The sequence below is a fragment of the Brassica oleracea genome, chromosome C3 (assembly GCF_000695525.1).
Source record: "Brassica oleracea var. oleracea cultivar TO1000 chromosome C3, BOL, whole genome shotgun sequence".
Taxonomy (NCBI): Eukaryota; Viridiplantae; Streptophyta; class Magnoliopsida; order Brassicales; family Brassicaceae; genus Brassica; species Brassica oleracea.
This window is the reverse complement of record NC_027750.1, coordinates 60,665,519-60,676,171: the sequence shown is the minus strand read 5'-3', so window position 1 is coordinate 60,676,171 and position 10,653 is coordinate 60,665,519. Positions and strand designations below refer to the sequence as shown.

Genomic DNA, 10,653 nt, shown 5'->3' with positions numbered 1-10,653 from the left:
AGGACGCCCAGAGACTGAAGACATAGTAGATGTTTCTACAATTTCCTCCCATAAGGTCGTTCTTTCTTCCTTAGAGTTAGACGCATAAACCACTGAAATCACATACCAGATTCTTGTGTCCGGTAGAAGAACTTCACAGGTAATCATCTGCAGGGATTTCCTGATGACATTTACCTTGACACTCGGTTGCCAAACAACCCAAATTTTTCCTAACTACGAAAAGCAGTAATTATCTTCATAGGACCAACCATGCAAGATCTCAGAGATGAACTTTGAGCTCTTTGGCTGTTTGACATGAGTCTCTATGATTCCTCCAAAAATATTTTTATTTTTCCTCATCCATTTTTTATATCCGCGTCGGTGACTTGCTATATTAAAGCCCCTGCTATTTCAGCAAAAAAGGTTTGTATACATAGAAAAATTATTGAGATTTGGGGCCCTTGCCCCGCTTATTCTTCTTTTTCTTCTTCCTAGTTGAGACCTCGGTGAAACCCATTGAGTTGTCAGAGCTCAGCGGGGACTTGGCTTCAGGGCTCCTTGGCGATTGGACATCAGAAGAACCTGATTCCACTCCAGAAGAGCTCCGAGAAACAACTGTCTTCTCCAAAACATTGCTGGGATATGATTCTGAGACTGCGCTTTCCCACTGCCAGCGAGACTACTACCTTCGCCCTGATCCAACCCAGCTGATTTTCCCAACGAGGACTCCGCGAAGTTGATGACCAAGGACTTAGTTGATCCTCCAGTAGTTGGGTTAGATTTCTCCTGCCATTCTCTACTCCTCGCTCTTTCCCTCCTGGAGGTTGAGGGGTTCTTTTTAGAAATGGCCATTGGGCATTTCTCCTCAGAATGGGAACGAGAGTTGCAAAGCTTGCAAAGGATCGGAGCAGCTCTGCAATGCTTTAGGCTATGACCAACCTCATTACAATGTTGGCACACCGGGGGCATCCAAGGGCTCGATACCTTTATTCTGCTAACTTCACCAGATTCGAATTGAGCATTGACAGCTTCCGGGAGAGGCTTTCTAGGATCTATGATGGTGAGAACCTTGGCCACCTCCATATTTGATTTATTAGCTGTGGAAGGATGAAGACATTTAGGATGCCCAACCAAACTCGCAATGCGCTCGAGACAGTCATCATTGAAGAACTGCAGCGGAACATCACGCAGCTCCAGCCAGATTGGGGCCGAAGATAGTTCTGGTTTTGCAGGGGTAGTTCCTGGTTCCCAGTCTGCGACAAACATAGTCTGGCCTTCAATCTGCCATAGGATTTGTTTGATAACCCTTCTTTTTGTGTTTGCGTTTGGGATTCGAAACAGGAAAGCGTTTCCCTCCATCTTCGAAACACTAATGTCACGATACTGTTTGCTCCAGATACCATTGACGATATTGTGAATCGTGCCATGCGATGGGGGTTCGTGGTAGAACTGTCCGATTACGAAGCATTCCCACGATTTCTTGTGCTTCTCGATGACTGAGTTCGGGATTTTAACACAAACTTCACCTGATGGGAGCTCGAAAGCTTCACCTTTCTTCTGGAGAGAGTTAGGTGCGTCTTTGAAGAGACCGGTCCATGGATCCTTGGAGGAAACCACTTGTTCCTTAGTTGAAACCGGAGCCGCCTTTGTTGAGGCTTTCACGGGATCTGAGTGCGAGAGAACTTGTTCCTCTGTTGACACCGGAGCTACCTTTGGTGAGGCTTTCACGGGGTCTAGGGGTGGGGATTCTATTTCCATTTCGTCAGACTGAATCGGAAAAGCTTCAATGGGTGATTGCTCTGGAGTGGTTGCGGAGGCAACTGTCATAGGGGCTGGGGGTTCGAGGACGACGTCAACAGATGGAGGAGGCGGAGATTCGGAATCTGGATCGGGAGGCGGAGGGGGAGAGGGAGACTTGACCGGCGACTTGTGAAGCTTTTTCTTCCCCATAAGGTGGGGAGGGCCTTTTGGACGGGGAGAGGGGGTGGGTTTCCGACGCCTCGTGCGACGCCAGTGAGCAATGAACGCGGACAGGTTGGAAACGGCGGAGGCGCCTCCGAAATCGCTCTTTAGGGTCAGTTTATTTGTGAACCTTTTGTTCTCATATTCTTGTTTGGGCCGGGTAGATTCTAATCGAATGTGAAGAAAAATGAAGAATATTTGGACCACATTTTGCCAGCCAGATTGACTAAGTAAAATTTTGTATTTTATATGGAGAATAACAACTGATTTTACAAGCTCATAGGCCATGTAAATGTTAGAATTGTCTGTGGACAAATAAAAAAGTTTTAAGCTAAGTCAATTTGCTGACAAATGATTTACGCTAAAAAAATTAGTGACTAACCTAAATCAACTTGATGACAAATGACAAAACTAAATAAATGTAGTGAATAATCAAAGTAAACTTAATGACACTTGATAAAACTTAGTAAACTTAGTGAAAATATCTAAGTTACTTTATGACTAAGCTCTCCATTAAAAGTACACCAAGATGTATGAAGATAAGCTTACATGCTATCTAACTGTCATTTTTCCACCAAAATCTCTGATTTTTTTTAGTCTTTAAAGTATAGCATAAATGTTAAGTTTACAGATTCGGTTTTTCAGTCTTAACCGGGGCTTGTGTCCCGGTGGTGATTAACTTGATGGTAAAATTCCAATACGGTGAAGCCACCAGGGTTCGAGTCCCGGTCACTGGGGAATTAACATTTCGGCATCACCAGAGTCAGGGGACCGACACGTGGCAACACATGACTAGTCTGGACTACTTCAGTGGGGCCAGAATACTCCTATATAATTCTAAAAAAAAAGCAAAACAGTCTTACATAATTTTATCATGGGGCTCAAAAACTTATATAAACCATATCACCTAAGGACAATTTATTGAATTAAAAATAGATCAAATATTTATTTCACGTGTTCGTCTATTAAAATTTCAAACGGTGTTTACGTCTTATATTGTCATTTCCAACTCGTTTTGTTTTGTAGTTTTAATATGGATTCTCACCTGTTAGCATAAATATTGATAAATACAAGCATTAAAATAATATCAGTAACGGTAATATAAAATTCAATGATACTAAGAAATTTACAAATAAGAATGCTACACTAATTTACAAGACTTCAATATTTGTATATAAATTAAAATTTTGAAAATATTTAATGCTTAATAAGTAAGATATTTTATATCCAATGTAGTAATATGATTACAAAAATATGAAAAAGTCAAAAGTATCTTGCTAAGTATTAACTATTAAGGGCCGACTGGTTTAAAAGCAGCGGTTGCGGATGCGGATAGTTGCGGTTTCAAGCGTTATTAAGTGTTTTGTATGAGTAGTACAATGTTTGAAAATTGTTACATTTGCGAGATATTTGTGACTGATTGATTATAAGATATTGCAGCTGTTTAATAATAAATTACCCATATTAACATATTATAATATTAAAAAAATATTAAAAAAACAAACTATTGTAATAAAATATAATAATTATCAACATAATATGATTAATAAAAATATTATGTTAATTAGTTGAAAGTTATAATTTTAATAAAATTTGTTTTAAAGATTTATATTAAAAAAAATTTTAAAATTTTTATTTCATTTTATATATGGGTATACCTTTATATATTTGTGTATATAAATGTTTAAAAGTTCAAATAAATAGTTAGTTTAAAGTTTTTTTAAAAGCAAATTATGATATTGTTTGTGAATTTTAATTAATATTTTTGAAAATAATTTTATATTTATTTTTTCATCCGCAACCGCAAACGCTAGCTGGAACCAACTTTTGATTTTAAGAGTCAGAGCAGTTTTGAGCGATTTGTACCGATTTGTATGATTGTTTCGAAATGCTGTCAATCGCTACTAACCGCAAAAGCTGCGTTTGCAGGTCATAACGGAAAAACCAGTAAGATCCTTTAAGTATATACAGAACTAGTGAAGCATGTGCTTCAGGATCCGTAGACGATAAATAATTTATAGGATCAATAATTATAAATTATTAAGTATTTTTATTGGTAACGTCTCTAGTTAGAGCATACACGAACTGTGTTCGTTACCCCCTAAAGCATTGTGTTTTATGTATTTTTCACTTTTAAAAGATAACTAGATTTTGATCCGCGCTTTCAAAAAAGCGTGGATTCATTTTTTTTTTTAATTGACAAATATTTAGTAAATGTCATATTTCATATATTTGTGTTTTATTTTATAAATGACTTAAAATTTTTATATTTTTTTATCGTGTTTCATTTTAAATAAATATTTATGTTTAAAAAAATTAAACTTTATTTCTTTAGTGAATTAAGTTGGTATAACTCTGATAAATTAATTTTATTATGTGGTTAATATTTTTAATAAAAAAAATATATACTTTTAATACAGATTTATACTTTTCAATGAAAAAATTCAATTTTTTTATGAATGCTTAAATTATATTAAGAAAAGAAAAAAAAATAATTAAGAATGGTTGAAAAAAATTATTTGAATTTGGACTCAATGACTCAAAGGAAAAAAAAATGTGAGAATTGCATCTGATTTCTTAATCGGCCAAAATGACCCAAGAGAGATCTGATGTGGACAGTGGGCTGGATACGAAAAAAATGGCCCAATATAGATGTGTTATTAATATTACTTGATTGCACTTAATGAAACATGCAATGTTAGTAAAGAAATGACAAGATAAGGTAAAAAGGACAATAGGATCCTGCTTTAATAGTATAGATGGGCAAAAAAATTTCGCTTCTCAACCAATGTATAAGTGTTTTCTCGCACTATGTGCATATATAAAAAATTTAAAATTTAAATTATGTTTAAATATATGTTTGTTAATTTGAAGTTTTATTATTTTCTTATAATTTAATTTTTCCATTTTTAATTTAATTATATGTAAAAAATAAGATAAAATAAATTATGATAAAATAATTATTTTTTATTTAAATTTATATTTAATAACTAATCTTGGAAAAATATTTATGTGTTTCTTTTGGTTAAAATATATTAAATCAATGACTATAAAATTAAGGGATAATTTTTTTAGGTATACAATTATCAAAATAGAAAACTAAATAATATATTTAAATGTCTAAATATTAAAAAGAAACCGAAGGAATTGAGATTAGAAAAATTCATTTTTTTTTCAAACTGCATAGAATTTTGAAATTTTGTTTTAGCAATTAAAAAACATATAATTATAAAAAAAATAGAATTATATAATATTCCAAAAATTGTAAATTATTCTTAAATTTATATTTTTACTATTATATTATTTATTGTCGTACTAATGATGATTTATTAGTTATTACCTTATTTTTAAAAATTATTAAAAATAGAAATCAACGTCAAATGTCAATGTCTATGTGACAATTAAATTCACTTAAAATCAATATCGTAATGACAATACATCACTTTTAAAATAATGTTTAGGGGATTAAGACCGGATGTAACTATATTACTAAAATATAGAGAATATGTAATATACATTGAATGCGTTCAATACAGTTACCAGTACACAGACTAGCTTAAGTGTTAAGTATTGTCAACCAATGACGATAAGAATATAATAACTTTATTTTACATTCCTTCTGATAAAAAAGGGAATATAATATTCCTGAAATATAGTAACATTTTTAGGAATATATATATATGTAAGAATATAGTAACTTTATGTATTCTGTTCAAACTTATTTACTTTTTTTTTGACAAAATATTTAGTTTCCAAAATTATACAACTAATCAAATATATCTTTTATATACCACAACAACTACGTATTCACAACTTTATGTATATATGCAAACAACACACAATATCTTAATATTATCTTTACTAAGAAAAAACAAAATAACTATTTTCTAATCAGTTACATAAAAAATGGTGAGACAAAAATATTACCCCTTCAAATTTTCATTCATGTATTTCATTGTTTCACTTTTGTTTACGCATATATATATATATATATATATCATAACTATTGTTACTGTTATTAGGGTTTCCAGCTACTGATTTCGGTGCTTTTAGTATCATCTTTTTATGCGCACTATGGAGATAGCGATTCTGAATTTATAAGCGTGAGAGATTTTCTATCAGATTCTGGCAATACAAACGCTGATCAATCTCAAGTAACTGCTTATACAAACTCATTTACAACTAAAACATTTTCAACTACATGATTAAATGATCGTTTGCAAATATTTTTTTAAATAGGCGATTCAAGACGCATGGAAAGCGTTATGTGCAGGAAAGTCAAAATCTCTAGTAATTCATGCCAACGAAGATTATACTTTACTACCACAAGTGTTTCAAGGCCCTTGTGTAGCTAGTAATCCTCATATTCAGGTATTTACTAGCTAGAAAGAATGTTAAGAATCAACTCATTAATCTGAAAATCAACTTGTTGTGACCTAATGATCACAATATTCATGATTCACATGTATTATCTTTTTGTTTTTGCAAGATTGATGGAAAAATTGAAGCGCCAAAACTGGTTAAGGATTGGGGAAGCAACAAAACAGAAAACTGGTTATCTTTCGATAAGGTGTCAGGCCTCACTATCACTGGATCTGGTCTCCTTGATCCCCATGGGGAAAGTTGGTGGTCTTCTGTTAAGTTCGACTCCCGACCACAGGTACTTCAAAGCTATTCAATAAGTTCAGTTTAAGATGTCTAGATGCAATCATCCACTTCTTATTATTCGAGAAGCATTTTAAACAATTAACTTTATCAACCATGTGTGATTAACAAAAATGTCATTTCTTATGTGTTATAATGAGAATCATTCTCATAGCATTTGTTAAATAACTCTTCTTTACCTAGACTAATTACATATAATGCCATTGCTCATTAAAATTTAGGAATATGAAGAGATTATATTACTATACTATATGAGTCATGATTGCATTGCTAAAAACGTGGCTGACGGTTATAAACAATACCCGAGATAACCATTGCGTGGAAACATCAGTTAGCTAACTTCTGTTCTTCTATTACGTCAAAGTGAGACGTAACCGATGATTCCGACATACAACATTATCTCTCTTTGATCAGTGAGAAGAAACCCTACATAAAAAGAAACATTTCATGGTATAATTACTCACTGCAATAGATTTTAATAATTATCGAACAAATTAAACACATATATCCACAAAATGAACGGCGAAATATAGTAGTTATCTATATTCTTATCATAATATTAGTGGATTGAGCGATGTGTATGCTTCATTATTTTACAAATTTTTAGCATAATACTAGTGGATTCTTCGATGTGTATGCTATATTATTTCATAGAAGTTATCATACATTATGTTTTTTAATAAAAAAACTGATGGGGTTTTGACTATATACATACTATTCATGTTTTTATAAGATTCATGTTCTTTACGATTCATAAATGATACATGATATTTCTTGGGACTGGGAAAAATAAACAATTCATAACTATGTTCTTCTATAAAAGTTCCTTACGTGACATTTTCTTTGATTAATGTTTTGGATTTTTATGGGATACATGACACTTATTTTGGGAATCATCAATATAAACGGTTTTATATTGTAAAATCAAAATGTTGAAACCTATGGAATATCTTGCGTGATTGTAAAATACATCCAAAAAGGAATTCCATATTAAATTTTTTTCAATCCCTTAACTTTTGCAATAAGACTTTTTGATTTTGAAATTATCTTAAATGGTGACAGACATTAAATTTGGAAATTTATATCATTAATTTCCGATTAAGTTTAAAGTCAAATATCATTTATTATGGACTTCCTTTATTTTCACCCCTTGCATATAATACTTTCTATAATTGTCTGAAAATCTACAATTCTAATGTTATACAAAATTAATAGGATTCTCTGATATTTATATTCACAAGTGATAGGGTTTTGACTATATATGATTCATATTGTCATAATATGAATCTTCTTTATGATTCATGAATGATACATGACATTTTTAGGGACTAAAATGCATAAACGATTCATAATTATGTTCTTCTATAATTATTTGGTTTGTGACATTTATTTTGGTTAATATTTAGAGACAATTATATATGTGAACAAAGTTTATTTTCAGACTGGACAATATAAACTGTTTTATTATTGTAAAATCAAAATGTCGTATATAAAAATTTATAAGCAATTCCAAAAAATACAATAAAAATGGTGACACACATTAAATTTACAAATTTTTTAATTCTTTTCGATTCAGTTTAAGGAACATATCATTTTAATGTTGAATTCCTTAATTTTCGCCCTATGCATATAATACTTTCTATTTTTGAATGTATTTTAAATGACTATCATTTAATATGACTATCACCCGTATCTCGTGTCCCTTCGAGATTTTTTAGTAAAAACACTTTTTAAATAAAAGATAATTAAAAGAGACCCATATGTATTTTGGGTCATAATATTAAGGTTCAATAATGGTTCTCTTTTACAAATTTGAGTCCTAATCAGCCCACTAAATTTGTAAATTCATATTATTTACTTCTTTTTTTTAATTATTATTTCAATTTATTTTTATTCTCTTATAATTTTTATGTACTCCAACCAGTATAATCTTAATAAAATAAAATGATAAAACTTCGATAATAGGACAATTACTATTTCTCTACCATAATAAGATTATCGTCACCCGGATACTCCATTATTATTATTTTTGACTGAAACTCCAGTAAACTACCAAATTTTTTTTTTTTTTCATCAATCTGTATATTAAACGTGTAATTCTGCTAATCTATACCATGTATAATATGTACCTTTTCAATATTTATAGATTAAAATTTATAATCTTTTTAGTTCATTCACTCCGCGCATCATCACCCAGTAAATCATTAATTGTTTTGTCTGACGGTTTTATCTTTGTTTATGCAGGCACTGCAATTTAATCGATGTAACAACCTTATATATAATGGACTAACTCAAAGAAATAGTCCAAAGAATCATATTTCAATTAGTAATTGCATCCAAGCAACTTTATCAAATCTTCATCTCATAGCACCTGCAAACAGTCCAAATACGGATGGCATTGATATCTCTCTTTCACAAAAAATCAATATCTTCAGCTCGGCAATCCAAACCGGTATTAACATTTTTGTCTTGATTATGAGAAAATTATGATATACCTAGTTTTCTTATTGATATATATATATATATATATATATATATATATATATATATATATATATACATATATGATTTTCTTCCTATTAGGTGATGATTGTATTGCGATTAATACTGGTTCGTCCGATATCAACATAACCAGTGTGGACTGTGGTCCAGGCCATGGCATAAGGTTCGCACATAGAATTTTATATATTATAGTTTTTACTGGTAAAATGATAAAATCATATTACTATTCGTGCGTGGGAGTGCGAAAAAAACTATTGTAAGCTCAATTTAGATAAAATGGCTTTGATCGAAGGAAAATTATATATTTTTTAACAGTGAAATGTTATATATTTTTTTATCTTAAAACAGTATAGGGAGTTTGGGGGAAGGAGGTGCCACTGAAACGGTAGAAAACGTACATGTACAACATTGCACCTTCACTGGCGCTGAGAATGCCGCAAGAATCAAGACTTGGCCGGTAAGGTTTTACGTGTATAAAAGAATGAGCATATCATAGGCAATAAATAATATATATATATGTGTAATTTATTAGATGTTACATAATTTCTTAGGGAGGAGGAGGATATGCCAGAAATATTTGGTACGAAGATATTACGCTGATAAATACCAAATTCCCCATCATAATCGATCAGCAATACGAGGATGATTCTTATAAATATGCAAAGGTAATTTTTATTCATGTTTTTATATATGGTATTTGATGTGATAATATTGACTGTGATTATTATTTTCTTGGTCAAGCTTCATTCATTTAATTACTAAATTTCACATTCATAAAAAGATATACATATTAAAAATGTATTTATGTTGTCGTTTTTTGTGTAAATGCGTTAATTTATGCTGTTGACTCCTTTCAGGGAAGTGCTGTGAAAGTGAGCGATGTAACTTTTAGATACTTCAGAGGGACATGTGCGCAACCCATTGCAATAAATCTAGATTGTGATAAAATAGGTTGTGGTAACATCGTGTTGGAACACATCAACATCACTTCTTCATCTCCACAAACAAGTCCCAGCGCAATTTGCCGTTTCGCAGATGTGACTAGCAGCTTTGTCAACATTGATATGAAGTGTGTTAATCATGCAGATCTTCAAGGTCCATCACCGAGTCCGGAACTTCCATCACAGTATGATCAACCTCATGCACAGCTTCCTCAAACTTCTGCTCCGCATGCTCAAGCTCGACCGTTCTTATCTTTTCTATAATTTAATTAAGCCATTCTTGGTATTTCATAGACGGACTTGAACACACAGAAGTCATTTTGTAATCTTGAAACCTACGGTCGAGAGATATAATAATAATAATATTAATAATAATAAAGGAAAATTTTATCAAAATACTTCATCTAATTTTATCCACTTTAATGCATTAACTAATTATTTTATCCACTTTAATACACCAGCTTTCAAATTATCGATATTATTAAAAGGGAAGGAGTCCTAAAAAATCTACTTAAAACAAGTCATAATTGGACAATTCCATTCAACTAGAATTCCTATTAGAGAAAATGACACAAAGAACACCAAACAAAGTTTTCCTCCCCAA

The 10,653-nt window shown here is 31.5% G+C and overlaps 1 protein-coding gene across 1 annotated transcript; it reads left to right on the top strand.

Annotated features, from left to right (window-relative positions):
• The first annotated feature begins 1,999 nt into the window (after positions 1–1,999).
• LOC106331122 (probable polygalacturonase At3g15720) lies at positions 2,000–10,313 on the top strand. The gene is made up of 9 exons (XM_013769458.1): positions 2,000–2,053; positions 5,964–6,095; positions 6,181–6,312; positions 6,431–6,601; positions 8,851–9,058; positions 9,190–9,271; positions 9,457–9,565; positions 9,660–9,773; positions 9,966–10,313. The coding sequence occupies exons 1-9, from the start codon at positions 2,000–2,002 to the stop codon at positions 10,311–10,313; spliced, it is 1,350 nt and encodes a 449-aa protein (XP_013624912.1).
• Positions 10,314–10,653: the final 340 nt, after the last annotated feature.